Below are 21,775 nucleotides of genomic sequence, written 5' to 3'. Positions count from 1 at the left end.
AAAATGTTAAAAAAAAAAAAAGAAAAGAAAAAAAAAAAAGAATCAACAAAAAAGAAAAAAAAAATGTCAGGGGAGTGTCTTTAAGATGTGTCCTGCATCACCTTCACCTTACAAGAGACAAGTGGAGAGAAGTTCGCCAAGAGGGGAATCCAACTCTCATCCAGAAAGAAGAGGCAGGGGCTGAACTCTTCCATTGGAACTGGGACCCCTGCACTAAGAACCTCCTGGATACACCCCCAGGAAGATGATGCCAAGACATGGAGATTTCTAAGGACTACCTGCTGACTGGTGTTGAAAGGACGCAAGGACCTTCCCAGGGCCAATAGACAGAGAAAGCCTTCCCTACAAGCTGGCATCCTGAATTTGGACTTCTAGTATAAACTAGAAGAGTGCATACGCTAAACTGTCAGAGTACCAATTTGTTCATTAACACAGACTATGGTGGCACGTAATCACAGCAACACTAGATGACTCAGAAAATGACATAGAATTTAACTAATAGTCATGGATTGATTTTTGTAGGTCGTCACAGACCCCCAGGGGGGACTTTATCCAATTCTATCTTGTGCCAAGAGTCATTCAGCGAAGGATCATTTGGTATTCCTCCAGATTTTCTTTCAGTTTTCCCAGACTGGAATGACCATCAGTTAAGTACAATAGACATACTTCAGAAATAAGCAGTAATTAGATCTCAATCTTTAGAGCTATCTGAGACACAGACAGAAGGCTGGGGACCATTGGAACACCATGTCCAAGATTTCTGTTTGAAGTGGCAGAGGCCACCAGATGAGGTGCATTAGTCTGTGGCAAAGAAGCTCAAAGGAGCAGTGCTGACACTGTGCAGTGCTTTCTCTTCTTCTGGCCCAAGGCTGCATCCGTGAAACAGACTGTCAGTCGGGGTTGGCTTCCTGGTCCCTAGAGGCACCAGGCACCGTGGCTGCTTGGCTGAGAGCACCAATGACTGTACCCTCACTGTGTGTTGGTCCTGACTTGTGGTAACTTCTTAGCCTCCTTAAGAACTGTCCCCACCCCCTACCCATTAGCCGTAAGTCTTATCTGTGAATTCTGTGTTGCTCTTACAACATATTATTGAAGGCAGCACAGATGCAGGATGGTGTGGGTAGACTGGTCTCTGTTACAATGGGAGGATGGGTCCAGGAAGCTTGTGTGACTCCTGGCTCATGGCAAATGGGAAGGCAGAAGAGGTCAGATATGTCCACCCATGGCCATTTCCCAGCGGACGGAAGAGGCACAGTCCTGGGGGCTCCACAAGTCTTTATCAGACCAGTACATTTGGTCTTTTTTAAAAATGATTTTGAAGTTTGTTCTTCATTTTCCTCCCACTTTGACCAGTATAATTCTACTGGAAAATACCATTTGTGAGCTTGTCCGTTTCTTTATACGTTTCATTTTCAGAGTGACAGAAAAAGCAAACCTGGCATTTTCTGGAATCTAATGTAAGTCCTATATGGCCACTGGAAATATGGTCATTGGCATCATTCATTCTATGATGTGGGCATATTTCGCCGGTAGAACTTGCACTTCAAGACACTGATGTATTATTGCAAATCTGCAGATACCAGCCACCTGAGTGCCAACTGTATTACATGTCTTGGTGGAGCTGTGTGGAAAATGTTGGATTGCTAACCAAAGACCAGAGGTTCATGCCCACCAACTGCTCTTCTATGGCAGAAAGATGAAGATACAGTTCCCAGAAAAATGTCCAGTCTTATAAATATGATAAAGGGCCATTGAGAATGAAAACCGACTAGAGGGCAGGGAGTCCCATGTTACTGAGGAATCTGGATGGCACCGGGGGAGCTTGGTGGCATAGGAGGTCATACATCGGGCTGCTATAAAGATTCACAGGCGCCCAAACTCCCAGGGACAGCACTCCTCTGTCCTCTAGGTGTGCTATGAGTCTAAATCAAGTTGATGGTAGTGGGTTTTACATATTATTTATGAAATGTCTGCTTCATGAAAGGCAAGCTATAGGACAAACAACACCATCCTCAATGTCCAGGGATTTTCCAGCCAATCTAATGACAATAGAGAGCAGGCCTGCGACTCTAACAGGGAAACACTCCACTGCTAACCAGATGGTGGTGGCTCAAACCTGCCAACCGCTCCACGGAGAGACACGTGGCAGGGTGCTCTATAAGGGTGACACCCATGGTAGTACAATGGAGAAGTTCTCTGTGCCCCAGGGTGGCTGTATGTGCAAATCAGCTTGATGACACAAGCTTTAATTTCACCATTACAACGGGAGTCACGGACATTGTTTTCAGCCATCAGTCGGTGGTGTGTTCAGGGTCATCGTACAGTTAGATTTGCTAAGAACTTGGTAAGGTAGGTGATTTTCTATGCCAGTCCCCACCCCTCTTTTAAACGAGCCCGAGAGTCTTGAGGGAATTGTGAAACAACAATAAAATTAGAGGACTAGACGGTCAAGTTCAAGGCACCCCCAGGGCTGGAAGGCTTAATGTGGAGGTTAAATTATAGTAAAAAATACTTTGGATTTGAAAGAACTAACCTTAACGTTTATTTGAATTAAGTAATTTCAAAGCTGGGAGAGAACTGTAAAATAAATGGATACTTTCTCATTATGTTCTAAGCCAAAAAAAAAAAAAAAAGCAAAGGTGGGTAGTATCACAGAAACCCTGATGTAGGGTTTCCCAAACTTCTTCAACATCTTCTTTTTGTAGCTAAGACAGTGTATGATTTTTTTCTCCTTTAATGACCTCCGTCAGCAGCATGATCATCCACACAGTTGCCCACGTCTATTCCCCTTGAATTCCCTCTGATACTGCTTCTTTGCTCACCTTCCTGTTAAGCCAGTCGCTACTGCTTAAGTTCAAGTTCTCACTGTCTTTTAATGAAACCTCTTGAACAGGCTTCTATCTCCTAGACTGATGAGCGCTTTCTCAATCCTTCCTAGTCTTGTGCGTGTGTTCCTCTTTGAGACACAGATACTGTCTCCTCATTCTGCTGAGAACACATTTCTGCTTTGAATCAGTTATAACCCTGGCAGGAAAGAGCTGACCTCCTAAAAGTGGAAAATAGGAGAAGCATTTGCTAAGCGACAATTTACAAAAAAGAGTGGATAGAATAGAGAAACCCTAGAAGGAGCAGCTCAGGACTCCGGGCTAATAACAAGTCTGTCTACCCCCACTGGCCACAGGCTGGAGGGAAGAAAAAGAAGATAAGGTTGTTGAGAGTCGGTGGCTCTGCCTCACAGGGCAACTCCTTACAAACTAACTGTGCTTGCACTGCAGGGAGGGAGCCGGGATTATGGACAGGCATTTCCCCTCGCTCCCTCTCCTTCAAGGTGCTCCATGTTGGCCACCCATGATCTAATGTCAGATGACTAGGGGCTAGCTGTCTTTAAGACATGCATAAAGTCAGTCTCCAGATCTACCTTGTACCTGTTTCCATCCTGGTTGCTGGAGAAAGATCTGTCTGGTAGGGCACAGTGCTTCTCTGTGATATTTCTTTGTGAAACAAAGGGAAATCGCCATGGTAGGCATTCAAAACCCTTACCAACCTCCGTAGAGCATCTGTGTGTAAATGTCCTATAGCTGTGTTCGAAACCAGGGGTTTCCACTTTCATTTTCTTGCTCCTCTTTTTCTCCTTTACCTGATTTCTTCACCCTTCAAGGATCAGATCAGGAGTAGACTGCTGGCTGGCTCTCACCTCCTGGAGAGCGCTAGGTCTGCCCTGCAAGCTGTCCATGGATATCTAACTGTGAGAACGGGTGCATTTCTTGTGGGTGAATGAATACATTTGTGGACAGAGCGAAGGTTTGAGAACCGTGGGCAGCCAACCTTGGTCATTTATTCTTGAGACTAGGGCAGATGCACTAGTGACAGTCCAGCTTCAAATGCCTTGAGACACAGAGGAAACACATTTTGCTTTTTCTAAAGATAGATAGTCATTGTTGGGCCTACATTAGGCCTATCTTGGAATCTCAACCTGGGAGAGCAGCTACACTGACTTCAAAGCTTCACATGAACACAAAACTTTTGTAATGAGGGAGGTTCTATTAGGGAGGGTGTCATGTTTTGGAGATAAGAATTTTACTGGGCATTGGCAAGTCCCTCATTTACAACCTTGTGGCAGTTACATAACCTGTTGTCAATTTGAGGATTAAGAGTGAAGGGGTGGAGTTTAGCCTATCAATTGGCTTGGAGCTTGATGACCTCATCTGGAGGCACAAAGGAAATAAATAGCTCGTTGGAGGCGGGACATAGGCTCACTCCCTGAGAGGCACTGTAGTTGACAAGTCACATGGAGAAAGGTTGATGGCAGCCAGAGCCTGGGAGCTGGAGAAGTCACCTGGACACCCTGCCAGTGCTGAGATGCTCATCATGCCACTGGATCCACAAGGCTTCCCACCCACTAGCCTGTGACCTTCCTGGTTTCAGAGCCATTGCATGTGCTGTGTGAGTCTGAGGAGGACTTTACAGACTGGTATCAGACATATGGGCTAATATCGGACTTATGGACTTGATCTGGACAGGCTGGGATGTTTTCTCAAGATTCAAAAGCTCTCATATATAAACCTCCTTCTTATACACATAGAACGCTCCATGGATTTGTTTCTCTGGTCTGCCCGGACTAACCCAAACCTCAAACATCAAGAGCACCTGCACTTCCTATGGGATAACAGGCAATGGTCCAGATTTTGAAATCCTAATCTTATCAGAAATGTAAACAATTGCTCCCTGGTTCATTCTTTTTTCCATTTATCTCCTTAATGTTTTCATCTGCTCTCTTATCATTACAATCATCTTAAGAAAACTTATACTTGAATATAAGCCAGAAAACAAAGATATCAAGTGTGCTTCTCAAGATTAGTGCATCACATTTTACACCAATTTGATGATGAGATTCATCCAAGATCCCACTCAGATCTTTTCATTTCCTCCTCAGCAATCTTCCACTTTGGTGGCAATATTTATAAACGTTCCCAATCCAAGCATTTCAAATATTATTCTTATTTCTCAGAACAGCTACATAAAATATTTGTTCATTTTTAACTGCTAGCTTTTTTATAAATTAGCTCCATCTTCATGGGATACGCTATGGGACAATAAACAGTTATTACCATGTTTTCTTGCAAAACACAATGAAAGGCTTTAAAATGGAAAGGCAGTGGTTATAGTGTTTTCTTCAAGTAAGATGAAAATTAATAGTCCTATATATTCCATTATTTATTTTTAATTTTTAAGATTGATTTCCGATGAACATTTGATCACCACATCTAATTCCTATTCCTACAAACAACCCGACCTCCTCTAGCTTCATTAGGAAATCTGGGAGGCGTTTAGAGCATGAAGCGGGTGTAGCAGGCGCTTTTCCGAAAGCTTTCTAGGATCCTTTTCTCAGTCCCCCAGCCCACCATTCAGGTCCCTTGGAAAGACCCTTTGCGGCCTGTGGACCTGTGAAGGGGCTGACAGTTGGTTTGAGCCTAAACAAGATGGGCCTAATTGGAGGTCTTCCTCCAGAATATGAAGACAAGATCAATAGACACATAGTGAGGGTCTGCCTTCTCTGGGAGACTTTCTGTTGTGTGGACAGGAAGCAAGGATGTGTGTTGCACAGAGAAAATAACCACGCAGACAAGCAAAAAGCAGTCACATGCGAGGCAGAAGCAGCATTTTGCGTGGGGCTGGGGCTTCTTCAGGCTGGCCTTGATCGTCACCATTCTGCAGCTGTATAAATCAGCCCGGGTCTCTATTGGAAAGCCGTGGTTTTGATAAGCTCGCCTGTGTTGCTTTCATTCCCCTGCAATCAAAGTATCTTCACTAAAACATTAGGTAGCAAGTAGCTAACTGAAAGGTCACAGCATGTCGAATGAAATACAGGAAGCCGAATTCCTAAGAACAACTGCAAGAGGCTGGTTCCTGTGTTGAACATTATCTGAGGATACCATGCTCCATCCTATGCTTTTGAAGAAAAAAAACACCTTATTTTTTTCTTTCAAGTCACTGAAGGGCCTCTTCTGTACAGCATCTTTTTTGACAAAATCTAATGGAAACATCTTAAGGTTCGGGTTTACTTAGGGAAGGCAGTGTATTTCCTAATTATCTTACTTCCTTTCTATCTCAAAGTTTGGGTTTTATTTTCAAGGTAAACCATAGTTTTTATTAATTTAATTCTTCTCTTGCCCAGATATCTAACTTGCTTTAGGGTTTAATTGATTTAATTCAGAATACTTTCTTAAAAAAATATTGATGTGTAGCATCTTTCTTTTCCTTTTCCTGTTTTATATTAATAAATCATTTTACTGGGGGCTCTGACAGCTCTTATAACAATCCATACATCAATTGTATCAAACATATTTGTACATATGCTGCCATCATCATTTCCAAAACATTTTCTTTCATGCAGCATCTTTCCCTTGGATACCATCATGGATTTCAGCTGTGTGTTCTGGGGAGGCTGGAAAGAATTGATGAGCCTCAATAAGTCATAGGTAATACGCTGTAGTCATTTATTGACTACCATTAGAGTGTTAGACACTAGGGGTCTTTATTTTGATGAGTAATGGTACTCAATAATATAAAGAACTGAAAAATATGTAGATAAGGAGATAGTATGGCAACACCACATAGTAAGTGCTAACACAAGATTGTGGAGGATCATGGTTTGAGAACTCATTGGTCAATAGTACCTGGATGTTATGAAATGTTTGTCTGATGTCAGAAACACATGGTGTATCCAACCATTGTGGAAAGCCTTCTGGTGATATTATTAACAACTGACCATAGAAATACCATCTGACCCAGCAATACTGTTGCTGGGCATATACCCCAAAAAGAGACAGCAGGAACAGATGTATAATTTATCATGCTCATTGCAGCATAGTGCACAAAGCAGGAAGCTAGGAACAGCCCAGGTGCCCATCAGTAGGGGAATGGATAAAGAGACTCTACGTGAAATGGAATAGTATGCATCCCGAGAAATCAGCAATGATATCATGAAACCCCTCATGACACAGTGGGCCCTGGAAACCATTACGCACAGTGAAGTCAGTCAATCACAAAAGGACAAATATTGTATGAGTCCACAAACGTAAGAATAAACAGCAAGACGCAGGCCAGCTTCTGCAGCTAGTTTATGTAATCTTCTAATCCAGTCTCCCAAGCAATGAGCTAGAGAGCCTGCCATGAACCATATATCCCCCGCTCTACATGGACATCTTAAAACTCCCTTTGAGAGAGGAGCCCGCACTTCAGCTGGGGTCAGTTGTTCAAGATAAGGGAAAAGGGAGAAGACTATTGAGTTGCTGCTATGCAACACGATGCTAAAGTCACCCTAAATCAACAGACATTCCTAACAGAATGATAAAGGAAACCTACCAGAAAATCAGGTCAAGATGGGGGCAGGTGGGCATGCGCATCTTTGAAAATGTGATTATAATTCTATTGCTGGGTAAATGGGGAAGAGCAACTTTCCATTGGTGGTGGTGGGGATGTTTAATAATACTTATATAGAACCCAAGGGAAGGTACATCCAGTACTATGTTCCTAATTGGATACTTTTGTCCTAGTTTCTATTCAGCTTCCTGGGTGCTATGGAACACTAGGACTATAGTCTCTGTCTTGTCGAGGTACACAACATCCTTCACAGGTCGTTAGACTTTGATTTGGATCTCTTGCCTTGAGGATGCCCGGGACTACCATATATGCATGTGTTAATCTGATAGACCTGGTTTTGTCCTTGTTAATAAATGTTATTAAAAGCTTTACTCTATCACTAAACCTCATTGTTTGTGTAAATAGGCCAGTCACGTAAGAGTTTAATCTTAAGCCAATAATTATAAGTCAACAATTCATGTATTGTAGTTCATAGCCAGCCAATACTTGTATAATTTCCTTTTCTTAAGTCTTTTAAATTCTATACCATTGACAAAATTAATGAATATCAACAGAATTAACTCAGGGGATAAATGATAATATTTTCTAATATAAAATGATAATGATGTCTCTAAAGTGAATGAGAGATATATACAAACCATAATTAAATGAATGGATTTGGGCTTTTATTTAATTCTGGTTCCAACCTAAGGACAATTAGTTCTTATGACATGGACCTGTTTAATGCTCACTCTCATGAAGAGATCACTGTAGATCTGAGTACTAAGGCAAAGTGTGGTGAAGAAACTACATGGTGCCCAGCTCTCAGAGAGAACAGTGCGTGTCTTACACTAGTCTTCAAACAAGCAGCCATCTAAGTGAAGTGTCAACTAAGTCAACCTGGGAAAAGCACATCAGCTTTTCTCAACCATGATTGTAAATAATAAAATTCAAATATGAACGAGTGAATGGTATCAGAGCTTAGGCTGTGGGTGACAATAGAAAACCAAAATCCATTTGCAGGGTCCTCACATAGATTACTCCTCCAGTGAATCCTCCCTGACCATAGTTGAGAGATGTGAATAGACTCATTATTAGGCAGAGAGCTTTGTGTAGTGGATCCTGGCAGATGTAAATAGGTTAAAATGCATTATCTTATGGTTTTTATCTCCCTTCTGACCAACTCTAAAGTAATTAATTATATAGATAGTGAAGTGAAAATACATGTGGATTAAACTGTGAAATTCCCTCTGACCATAGACCACGATATGAATAGCCTGGCTCTCATATAGAGTACATTGGAAAGTAGATTATTGAAGATGTGGTTAGGTTAAAATTTAACACCTTATCACTTGATCTCCTTTTGACCCATTTAAAACTTGTTCTTGTTTTTAATATTTTCTGTTTCTTTTTCTATTGAGATTTTATTCTGTTATGTTATTGTAACTGAGCCTTTTAATTGTTGTTTCTCTGTTTATGAGATCCAGAATAGATAAATCTATAGATATACTAAATGGATGAATGTTTTCTCAGGAGCATGGCAGGGGGGTGTTGGGGGAAATGGGGAACTAATAACAATGATTACAAGAAAGAAAACAATGCTCTAAAATGGTTTGTGATGTTGATTATATAACTCGTTTAAAAATATGATTTGACTATTGAATTGTATGACATGTACATTAATGCCAATAAAACTTAAATCACACACAGACACAGACACACACACACACACACACACACACACACGATAGCCTTGCTAGGACAAGGTATGAAAAGCCATGTGCTTGGCAGGAATGTGAGAGGTTTCCCAAGTGCAGGGAATGCAGAGATGGGACTGATAGAAAGTGGAACTTGCAGGTAGCAGAGTGGGCTGCAGTGGTCTTTGAGCATTTTTACTTGCGTACTCCTTAAAACATTTCTTTTTAACTATGTGTCTCCCTTTATATTTTTAACTCAATACCTAAAGTCATTTCTATAAATTTAGAAGTTGTAAAGGCTATAACTTATGGAATATTTTACTTTAAATATATAACTCATTAAAATTATGGAACATGAGTGCCATCTAACCTAAATGACAAAGCAAGTCATGGCTACCTACCCATCTATTTATCTACCTATCCAGCTATCTATGTACCTATCCATTTATCATCTATCTATCCATCCATCCATCCATCCATGCTGTCAAATCAGACTTGACCACAACCATTCCTATAACCATCTCATATCTGACTTAATTGTTCAACTCAAGCATACATTAAATTGTTTTACAATGAGACAACGACTTTGATTCATTGTGATTTCTAATTTGGAGGAGTGATGGGGGAAGATTTGCTAAGGATGTTTCCTATCCCTTTTCAAGGTCCCCCACCACTGTCTCCTAGTAGATTCTGCCTCATTCCTACCAGGTGTCAATCTGCTGTCACTTTCTCCAGCTGTGCAGCAGGAGGTCCAAATCTCCAACTTTACAGTGAGCACACTAGTGATTCACCCACGGTACCACAAGACTCCTTCCTTTGCAATCCGTCCTGGAGCAAATCATTGCTGCTGCTGTTGTTGTTGGTAGTAGGAGCTTCTCTTTCTGGGGGAGAGGCACTGAATTCACAAGGTCTCCCTCTGTTTTGCCCTCTAGGTGAGGGTAAAACAGTTTACCCTCTGAAGTCATTAACTTTATTCAGATTATCAAGGATAGTTTCCAGGTACAGAGAAGGAAAATTAAGAAAGAGAATTGAGAAAGTAGAGCGGGCAAAATGCCTCTTTTTCAAGCAGATCCATTTCAGTAGAGAAAATTCAAAAGTTGAGTATCTTCAAAAATATTCCATGAAAACTAATTGTGCCTTTGAAATAGAAATGACTTAGGGTGGCACCTGACCTACCAATTTTGACACCCACTCTCCCTCTCTACCTTTTATCTGAGTTTGATAAGTCATATGATAATTCATTGCAATGGCCATACATAATTCACAGACAATTCTCATCATCATGTGGCAGGGGTGTATTAAGGAACCTAACAGCTTACAAATGATCAAACTCAAGACTCACTGCCATTGAGTTGACACCATAACTACCCCATAAGACAGTAGACCTGTCCTTGTGGGCTTCCAAGACTGTGCCTCTTTATTGGAGTAGAAAGTCTCATCTTTATCCCTCAGTGTGGCCCCGGCAGTGAAATGCTGACCTAGAGATTAGCAGCCCAAGAGTAACCCACTAAGCTAGTAGTGGTCATAGGTAAATCTTTCTAGAAATAAAGCTTCACTTTTATCCCATGGAGGGGCTAGTCACTTCGAAATGCCAAACTTTCAGTTAGCAGCCCAATTCTCAATTCTCTATGCCACCCCCAGAATACACAAATGCTCAGGACACAATTATTCAGATAGGACAGCTTCTTCACAGCTGTGCATACAGGCAGGTCTCTGTCTAGTTTTTAGCCTGTCACCCTCATGGCCATTGGCCTCTGCCCTGATGCAATGTCACAACGTTCTTGTGGGGTTTTCAGTCATTATTCAAAGGACTCTGCCATCAGTCTCAACCCAAAAGCATACAACTCTAGCTCCAAGAGCTCAGCAAACCTACCTCCCCCAATTAAGTGCCTAGTGGTACCCTACTCTACAAGACAAAGCACAGAGGCATTCAGTTTTTCTTGCTCCATGGGCTGGGGAGTCCACTGCTGCTTCATTCTCTAGCCTTTGGTTCTGCAGTTACTGCTCCTCTGCCACTTCTCAATGTCAAAGCTATCTCCTGGGGTCAAGTAGGTTCACTGCACAGGGATCTTAGGGTTCAAAGGATTCACTCCATTCCTGGCTCTTGTCCCTCGCTGGTGGTGAGACTCACATCCACCCCCCATCACCACCAACCATGCTTCTGAGAGGACTTATGTTATACCTAGCATGATGGCCATCATTTTTAACCCTGTTAACCATCATTCATAGCTGAATCATCTAATCCTATCAGCACTTCCCCTACCTTCTCTCAACTGGTCCCATCAGGAAAAAAGTATGATTAGAAGGCCCGTATTAAATAAGTCACTGTATGGCAGTGCCCATTTAGTCTGGAAAATTCTGAGAACATAGTGTATTCTCATTGAAGATACCCTGGATACCATCAACTGAGGGCTTCTCTAACATTTGGGCAGAGACTAACTAGTTTGTTGTATGGTTCCTTTGAAAACCCTCTCTTTTTAATCTCACTGTGGAGAACATAGTTAATCACCCTCCCCCCAGTCTAAAGTATGTGATGCCTGATTAGCCTAACAAGACTGAGAATATGATCTTCAAAAAGTTCATAGGAAAATGTCATTATCTTTTAATGTAACTTTTCTATGAACTCTTTTAATCCCCCTCATACAATCTGTGTGATGCAAGAGGGAATTACAGCCCTATGGTGGAGATTTTGGAAAACAGAAGAGAGAGAAGAAAGGTAAATGAGAAAGTTAGAGACAAGGGCTTTCCCAGAGATGTTGAATCTCATCCCCATCTTTTAAAAAGTAGAGACAAAGAACTGGGTAATTGACTGAGGTCTCCAAAGTAGGTGGTTTATAAACACGAAAATCCTTCTGATTGTGTCATTTTTATTTCCCACTCCACCGCTCTTCCTTTTCCCTGGCCAAATTCAACTACCTTGGGCAAATTTTATAACTTTATGTTGTCGATAGGCACCATCAAGTCAGTCTGTCCCATAGCAACCCCTATGCACAGCAGAAGGAAATACTGCACAGGCCTGAGCCATCCTGACAATTGTTCTGAGCTTGCGCCCATTGTGGCAGCCACAGTGTCAATCCCTCTCATTGAGAGCCTTCCTCTTGTTCCCAGTCCCTCCACCTTAGCAACGACGATGTGCTTCCCCAGGGACTGGTCTCTCCTGACAGCACGTCCAAAGTGTGTAACCTAGTCTTGCCACACTTGCCTCTGGTTGGACGTCTAAGACAGACAGGTTCATGTTTTTAGCAGCCCATAGTGCTTTCAATATTCGTCTCTAATACCACAACTCAAATGCATCAGCACTTCTTTGGACTTCCTTATTCAATGTCCACCTTTCACATGCATATGAAGCAAGAGAAAATACCATGGCTTGTGCCAGGTTCATGTTAGTCTTCAAAGTACTATCCTTGTTTTTCAGTACTGTAAGGGGGTCTTGTGCAGCACATTTACCTAATGCAACTTTTCTTTTAATCTCTTGACCTCTTCTTCCATTAGCATTGATTGTGGATCCAAGCCACACAACTTCAGCCTTTTCTCCATTTATCCTGATGTTACCTATTGGTCTACTTGTGAGAATTTTGGTCCTTTTTACATTGAATTTTAATCTATATTGAAGGCTGCAAAATCATTACTCTTCATCAGCAAGTGCCTCAAGTCCTCCTCAATTTCAGTAAGCAAGGTTATATCATCTGCATATCAAATACTGGTAATAACATTGGCTAATGCCAATGCCATATTGTTTTCCCTATAATCCAGCTTCTCTGATGATTTGCTCAGCATAGAGTTTTAATAAATATGGTGAGAGGATGCAAACCCAATACATATCTTTCTTGATTTTAAACCAGGCCATATTCCCTTGTTCTGTTCACACAAATGCCTCTTAATCCATGTACAAGTTCCACATGAGCACAATGAAGTATTCCGGAATTCTTACTCTTCTCAGGGTTACCCATTGTGTGTTATGAGCCACACAATTAAATGCCTTTCCATTCATTCCACATCCTCTTCTTAAATCTGGCCTGAATATCTGGCAGCTCTCTGTCAAGGCACTGAGGCAACCACTGGTGGATGATCTTTGGCAAAATTTTACTTGCATGTGATATCAATGATATTATTTTTTCTATAATTCGAGTGTTCTCTTGGGTCACTTTTCTTAGGAATTGGTACAACTATGGATCTCTTTCAGTCAGTTGTCCATGTAGCTGTCTTCCATACTTTCTGGCCTAGCTGAATAAGTGCTTCTAGTGCTTTATCAGCCAGTTTAAACATTTCAATGGGTGTTTCATCAATTCCTGGAGGCTTGTTTTTGGCTAATGCCTTCAGGATAGCTTGAACTTCTTCCTTCAGTACGATTTGTTCTTGCTCATATGCTCCTCCTATAATGGTGGGATGCTGACTAGTTCTTTTTTGGCACAGTGGTTCTGTGTTTTCTTTTCATCTTCTTTTAATGCTTCCTCACTATTCAATATTTTTTCCCATAGAATCTTTCAAGATTACAACTCAAGGCTTTAATTTTTTCTTGAGTTCTGTCAGTTCAAGATTTACTGAGCTGCGCCCCCTGCTGGCCTCGAGGCCACACAATTGGGACCAGAGCACCTTGCTTGTTTTTTGGTGGTCTCTTTTTCCCTTACCTGACTGAGCTCAGAATCATGAACATTATAGTCCAGAATCCACGCCCTCTGGGACAGTGGCTGCATGTCCGTCCGCCTGGCCCCCAGAGTCGGTTCATGTGGCAGCAGCCTCCTTCCCTGCAGCCGGTTGCCTGGAGCTTGGATCCACCTGTCCCCGCGCCCTCACCCAGTGTGTGCTTCCCTTAGTTCTTGGAGATGGGCAGTATTCCCACAGGCTTCTCCAGGCTGTGGGCGGGGCAGGGGCAGGGACAGGTCGGTGGTGGTCCAAAGCACAACGGGTACAGGGGAGCTTAACCTTCCCTTACCTCAACTTGCTACCACCCACCCTCCTGCCTTCCAGTTCTGCCCGGTGCTCCATGGAAGACTGCCAGGGTCCAAGGGCGTGGAGGGCTGGAAGGAGACGGGAGAGGAGGACCTCGTTCTGGGGGGCAGTGCTCAGGCATCTGCTCAGCCTTTCACTCCATCAGGATGAGGGTGGGGCTGGTGAGCAAGGCACACACTGGCAGGGCCTCCTCTTCCAGCTCAGCAGGGAGTCTGAGGCAGTGGCTAGAAGGCTAATTTAGGGAGCAGGCCAGGCCTGGCCTTGCGGCCTTCACCTCCCATCTCTCTTCACTCTTAGTGCGTGTCCTTCCTGCAGTTGCCTCTGCACAGCCACTTCCACTGGGGATGCATGCTGGCTTAAGGGGCAGGGAGGGCAGTCAGAGGTGGGTTTTAGTCCAGACACTTCGCTGCCCACTGGAGAGGGCATCCATGCTCTCGGAGAGTATGCTGGGAGGCTGCCTCTGGGTGTTAGCCTCTGCTGCTGATTCCTTCTCCAGCAGCAGTGCCTGTTTTCCTGTTTCCTGTGTGGGTCACCCCTACGTAAGCTGGTGGGTTCTCTGAGGCTTGAGCAGTGGCCCTGATGCCTTGTTCACAGCAGCTGGGTGCCACCCAGGGCCACTCTCCTCAGCAGGGACTCCCCTCTGGAGAGATGGAGTCCCACCCCCGATGGGAGCTAGAAGCAGTGCATCCTGGGAGAGCTATTTCCAGCCCTCCTCAGCATCACTACTGCCTTCTCTCCATAGCTAGGAACCAGTGTTCTGCCCCTGCCTTGCCTTCTGGGCCAGGGAGAACTGTGTGGGACACGCTGCACCTGCCCAGTAAGCTGAGGCAAGAGGACAATCAGTAAGCACTTCTGTGCTCAGAGCTCCAATCGGCCCCCAGGAGCCAGGCCCTGGCCACAGCCTTGGAGCTGCTGGAGGTGGGGGCCTTTGAACTGGTTCAACCCCTTGGTGAAAAGTTGCCTTTCTACCTGGGATTTACTGAATCAGAATCTACATTGTAGCAGGACTCTATCTATCTAAGCAGGGCTGAGTATCTTGTTAAACTGTCGAGATTTACCTTCAGTGTATGGGGTGCTGGTGGTGGGGGGCGGGCAGCCAGCCTGGTCTGCACCTACTGGGGGGGAGTCGTGATCCCTCTCTCAACCTACCCAATGTTACTTGAGCTCCTTTGTCCTCAATCAGGATGTTCCAAGCTTCTTTCCTCTCTCGGTGGGTCAGAGAACAGAAGGGAGGACCCTGGAGAGAATCCTGCCCCCTGGGGTAAATGAGCCTGTCCTTGCGCAAAGGAGAGACCAAAAGCCTCTGATTTTTAATTTCTATAAAAATGTTATATATATATATTTCTTTAAATTTTGGAGTCTTTGATATGTCTATCCAAACAATCTATCCCCTTTGCCCAGAACCTGAGTGTGACACGTGACAACACACCATATGTGTTTCATTGAAAGGTGGTAATTAATTAAATAATTCAGACTTGGGGGGAAAAAAAAGATTTACTGAGCATGTTCTTCCTTTTTGATGTCTAACTCGAGGTCTTTGCACATAGCGTTATAGTATTCTCTCCGTCTTCTCTAGCTACCCTTTGAAGTCGTCTTTTCAGCTCTTCGACTTCACCATTTCGTCCATTTGCCTTAGCTGCTCTATATCTAGGGGCAAGTGTCAGAGTCTCTTCTGACATCCACGCTGATCTTTTCTTGATTTCCTGTCTGTTTAAAGCCCCTTTGCTTTCTTCGTAAATTATGTTATTGATACTACACCCCCACCACTCCCTGCTCATCAGATTTCTGTCATTAGTAAACAATACAGGAAATTTGTTCTTGAGATGCCCTTGAAATTCAGGTAGGTAGACAAGGTTGAAAATTTGGCTCTTGTGGATTTGTTTTGTTTTAATTTTCTTCCTCCTCATCTTGAACTTACATATGAGCACTTGATGGTCTGTGAAACGGCCAGCCCTGGCCTGGGCTTAGCTGCTGATGGTAAGCTTCTCTATCGTCTTCTCCCATGGATGTAGTCAATTGACTTTTGTGTATTCCATCTGAGGAAATCATACATATTTGTGCTATTCAAAAAAAGGTATTTACTATGAACAAAGCTTTGTTCTTGAAATATTCTCTCATGAGTTCTTCACCTTTGCTTATATTACCAAGACCATATTTTCTATTTTCCAACTTTTGTATTCCTATCGCCAATCATTATCAAGGCATCTTGATTGCATATTTAATCAATTTCTGATGGAACACATTGGTAGAATTCTTCAATTTCTTTACTTCTAGTTTTTGTGGTTGTTGCATACATTTGAATAATAGTTATAATGATTGCATTTCCTTGAAGGTAGATAAGCTTGCCACAGTCAGAACTGTTCTTTAAAATAGATCTTGAAATGCATTATTTTGGCAATGAGTGCGACACCGCTCTTCTGATTGTGTCATTCTCAGCACAGTAAATCATGATTTTCTGATTCAAAATAGCAATCACCAGTCCTTTCAGTCCACTAACAGCTAGAATATCAGTCTACATGCCTGCAATTTCATTTCATGTCTGACCACTTTTAATTTTCCTAGATTCATACTTCATACGTTCCAATGGCGATGAGCAGTTGGTTTCTGCAGCCGTTTCTTCCCACGTTGAGTTCTGTCCCACCAGCACGTGGAGGTCCTGATGACTCCTCTCCCACAGGCTTTACTCGTTTCACGCCATCATGGTGACTCTGCTTCCAGAGAGCAGCTCCTCCTCATTCACATTTTGAGCGTCCTTCCACCCCAGACGGCCATCCTCTGCCTCTAGGACAATGTTCTCCTTCCATGCACTAGGCCTTCGGTGTCTGACAATGCATAATCATAAGTACGCATCAATTTCTCAGTGGCTACTTCCTCTGAAGGGGACAACCGATTCCTTCTTTGGCTTCATAACTTTGTAGTCACTTTTAATGATTGAAAATTGGTTAAATGCTTGTAAAAGGGTCCAATGAATATGTTTTCAATTCTAGGGTCTGTTTGTCCCAATCTTTTCCTATCCTACAAAGGTGAGGCTTGCCACCAGCTGCGTGGTTTGAAGAAATGGGTGAGGGTTATAAAGGGCTATGAAATGTCTTTTTCCATTTTCTTTCTTTTGCAAGGTGCAGACCTGTGGTGTAGACACAGAGCACAGAGAAATGGAGGCTGGGATCTTATGCTATGAGTTTCTTGTCAGTGGTAGGAAGGTACCTCTCATTGCACAATAGGTGAGTGGAGTGCTGACCTTTGCTATGGAAGTTACCTTGTATGACGATAGTTCATGTGTCTGGGTTTTCGGTGTGTGTAGGCATATGTCGATTCACTTGGACCCCTTATTTATACCTGGGTCTACCTTCAACCTAGATCTTCCCTCGACATTTATTCGGTGGGAGGGGGGGGCATCACTTCACCTGAAATTGTTGCTCTTGGAACTATTAGGTAACTCCAGTTGATCCTACAGTCTCTCCTTCTTCATATGGAGTCAAAAGAAAGGCTAGGTTGTCCTCTATCCTTTCTGAGAATCCTGCATACTTTGGATGCAACGGATCTCTCTTCCTCTTGGATCTCTTTACCTCTTCCTCTCCTTTTTCTTGAATATAATTTTCTTTTAACTTCAGCAGATGCAGGAAGCCATGCACTTCACAATAGACCAAAGCTTGTCTTTAGGCTTGTCTGCCAGGTACACGTCTCACACCCTTGTATGGACTTTTTCTCATCACTCTCCTCTCATCTCATGCCAGAAAGCAGGTTTTGCAGCTCAGCAAGCATCTACCCTGGAGGGAGCTGGTAATCTCTCTCACTGTCTTTTTCTCTCATTGATGCTGACTCATCGAAGACTGTGACTGTTAACAAACCTCATCTTTCCCTCTTTTTCTAAGCACTTCCCATCTTAACCCTGGTTTCTGTTCTAGTTCTTCCATCATTTGGCTTTTAGTAGCCTTTCTCTTTGTCCACTAGAAAAAGGTAAGAATTTCTCACAATGACTTAAAAAATCTCATCTTTTCGGTCTTCTCCTTAAGCAGACTAGAGAAATGAAAGGGTAATTGCAATAAAAACACTGGTGTTTTTTTGAAGTTCGTTAAAATACGTGGTGCTTCAAGACCCTTGTTTGAAGGGGAATAGTTAATTTCTTGTGACATGTGTGCAAGAGGGGCTGTGATGATCCTATCAGGGAGTAGTTTAACACAATAGTTAAAAAAAGGTGTTGCTAAGCTTTCCATCTTAAATAATGAGGGGGGAGGGTTTTTTTTTTTAATTCCTCAGACTCCAAAAGTGAACACTAGTATTTATGTGACCATGATGGATATTAATATCTAATATGTCAACATCAGACTATTTAGAAAAAGAAATCAGATATTGAATTCTAACAAATGGTTGAAAAGTTGGTGTGCATCCAGAGTTAGTAAAGAATTGCAGTAAGAAGGGCATTATTCGAAGATGATACTGCAAACCCTAGAAATGCATTGTATTTACCATGAAGGATGAGATTCCTGTCGGGCTGCTAGCCACAATGTCAGTGTTTGGAACGCAGCAGCCATTCCTTGGGGGCTGTGGGGTGGGGGTGGGGGTGGTTGTGTGATGTGGCTTTCTGCTCTAGTTACGATCTATAGCTTCTGAATCCCACCAGGACAGCTCAGCTTTGTTCTATTAGGGTTGCTATGAGTCAGAATTGACTCAACGGCAGCAAATTTTATATTGAGAGAGTAAACCGATTCAGAGACCACTACTTTTGTACACTAATAAGGAATGAGAAGGAGAGACCAAAGAGACTAAAAGGGCAAAAACATCTATGGAGACAAAAGGAAGATGAGATAAGATGAGTACTGGAATACTGAAATGGAAATAGGTTTTAACAAAGAAAGAAGCAAAAAGTGCAGGCAAATGATGGCTCTAGAAGAGAGAAAGGAAAGTTAACTAACTCTGTCAGGCTGTGGCAAGTTGCCACCAATTTTCCCTAAGAGGTCTCTTGGTAGCCTTAAAGGTATAAGTTGTTCAACGCGAATCTAGTAATGATGTGAAATTCAGCATTCCCCACTGGCCTTGTTAATATCCCATTTTGCTTCCATATATCTAGCACACAAACATTATGTCAGTTAGGGGGTCATGTACCTGTCCCACTAGACTACAAACTTATGTAGACTGTTTCTAATCCTCTTTTACATCCACATTATCTGGCATATTGTAGCATATAAAAATAGTTAAGGAATTAAGGAATATGGTAAGATCTTAGTGGCTAGAAAAGTTATATTTTTTCTAATGAATTTGTCAGCAATTTGTTTTTTATTAATGATAACAGGTTTGATGCCTAATACTCAACATGATTTAAGGCTGTGGATCTGAGAATTTACCAAGTAGGACATGTAATTTGCTGCAAAGGGAAATGGGAGAGTTAGTCATTGCTTTGTGACATATTAATGTTGCAACAGACCTAAGTCTGTGTCCACAAACTTAAGCATGCAAAAGATAAGAAGTCACAAAATGTCACATATTGCATGTGACCATGTATATCAAATATCAAGACAGAAAGAAGATTCATGATTGTCCGGGGCTGGAGAGAGGAAGAATGTGGAATAACTGCTTAGTGGGTATGGGATGTCCTTTTGGGGGCGTCTAAAATGTTTCGGAACTTAATAGAAGTGGTGGTTGCCTAATATTTTGAATATGTTAGATGACACTGAAGTATTCATTTTGGAATGACTAATTTTATGTCATGTGAATGTCACGAAAATTAGTTTAAAAGGAGTTAATGCAACTAGTTAATTAAAAAAATTCAATTCAACCTGATTCTGAGATATTTTCTTGCTTATTTTATAGAGAGAACCCAAGCATCTTTATTACGGGGTGACCTCTGTCCTCCATGAGGCTGTGGGAAGCACTCGGGGTCTGAGATGGAATTCTAGATTGTGAAGTCCACTTAGTGACTCATGGTCCCAGCTTACAACATTCCTATGGGAACATCAGCTGTGGACCTCCATCCCGAGCCTTGTACAGGGTATGGGGAGCTTTGCTTCAAACCGTAGTGACTGGAGTTTGGCCTCCCTTGGGAGGCCGAGAAAGCTTCTCTTTTGATGTTTTGCTGCCTGCCCCAGATACCAAGAGAAAAGGGGTGCGTCCATCCCCTCATCTTTTTTGAATTTGCAGACAGTGCCAATGTTCTCGTTGTTTGTTTGTTTTTTTGATGTCCTCCAAAACATTCCTAACATAAACTTAAAAATAAATGTCGGGCTCCTTATTAAAAACCGGAAGAGTGATTATCCTTCGGTGGCTCCTGCTTCCTGCCCAGAAAGATAAATCCATGAAGTATGGAAACATTAAGGCTTCCTGCATGTAATATGGGTTGAAAGGAAATAGAGCAAAAGCAAATGTTTCAAAAATTGCTCTACGACAGTGTATTTGACCCTGCAATTAAAGTCACCACTTACCTTATTGGTAGTTTTCGATTTGCAAGACAACACAAGACTGCAACTATAATATGAGTCATCAGGAAAGCCAGTCCAATACCCAGGATTGTCCATATGTCTGGAATTAAAAAAAGAACGATACATTTTTAGTGAAAAATTAAAATTAGAGAAGCAAAATTCAAGTTCAGTTATAATATCACCTACTATTCTGTGTGTATGTGACGCCTGCAGGAGGAGAGTCGAACTTGATGTGACACCGATTGCCTTCCCAGCCTGGTCCACAGCTGGAAGGAGATAAAATGTGATAAGTAAGGACAAAACCAAAACAACACAACAACAAACAAACAAACAAAACCTGGAAAGAACTTTCAGCAGATCTGTCAAGGAATACAATGATGCCTGCCAGTCCATAATGAGACACCACTAGGGTGGGCTCCCTTCATCAGAAACCAATACTGTTCAATCACAGTTCAATTTTACGATTGTAATGGCAATACATAAAAAGCGCTTTTTCATCTATATTTTCCCCTTACTGACTTTAGCTATAAGGCGAGACTTGTTTTCAGAATGCTTATTTCTTGTTTTCTGAAATGGCCTCATTTATCAATTTTTAACTTTCCTTCAGTTCTCATTTGTCACAAACCCTGAAGCTGTCACATTTTTTCCCCATAGCTAATAACCAAAGTTGTTTTCTGACATCATTGAGGCAAATCCAAACTACAGAAGAGCACGCATGCAAATTAAGGAGCATATTCCTTTGTCAATTCATTGGGGTGGTGGGGAGTCCTTTTAGCGCAAAGATTTGGAATCAGGTTTCTAATGTCATTGGGCTACTCCTACTAGTATTTCACTTCCTTGGCCTCAGTTAAGGGCGCCGCCACTTGTCTGTCATTTTGTCATATTCTGGTGCCTTGTGTGTTGCTGTGATGCTGGGTGCTATGTCACTGGTATTTCAGGTGCCAGCAGGGTCACCCAAAGTCAACAGGTTTCAGCGTCGCTTCCAGACTCAGAACAGACAACGAAGAAGCCCTTAGCTGCCCACTTCCAAGGACGGAGCCCCTGAAAACCGGATGCATAACTTGAAACAATGTCAGATTATGAAGGCCTAATGAATGGAAGCAGAACGCTGTCAGAGAGTAAAGGAGGATGGGCCCCTAGGTTGGGAATAGGCCCCTAGGAAGAGCTGATGTGCAGAACGTAGCGTTGGAATTGGAGGACAATTTCTTAACAACCTGCTGTATGCACATGACTCAACCTTGCTTGCTGAAAGTGAAGGGGACTTGAAGCACTTGATGAAGGTCAAGAATTGCAGCCTTCAGTGTGGATTACGTAAAGCAGGCCAACATCCTACAACTGGACCGATAGATAACA

The 21,775-nt window shown here is 42.5% G+C and overlaps 1 protein-coding gene across 1 annotated transcript in view; it reads right to left on the bottom strand.

The window, feature by feature from the left end:
- Positions 1–21,775, bottom strand: part of MALRD1 (MAM and LDL receptor class A domain containing 1) — an 819,322-nt gene that overhangs the window by 26,141 nt on the left and 771,406 nt on the right. The window contains 2 exon segments of the mRNA XM_013008119.2: positions 20,426–20,522; positions 20,609–20,688. Of these exon segments, the coding sequence (XP_012863573.1) occupies positions 20,426–20,522; positions 20,609–20,688 (177 nt within the window).

This window comes from Echinops telfairi, unplaced genomic scaffold, assembly GCF_000313985.2.
Source record: "Echinops telfairi isolate 266 unplaced genomic scaffold, ASM31398v2 ScPeMD7_7473;HRSCAF=8511, whole genome shotgun sequence".
NCBI classification, from domain to species: Eukaryota; Metazoa; Chordata; class Mammalia; order Afrosoricida; family Tenrecidae; genus Echinops; species Echinops telfairi.
Note: the sequence above shows the minus strand (reverse complement) of the source record. Positions and strands in the feature narration are given on the sequence as shown.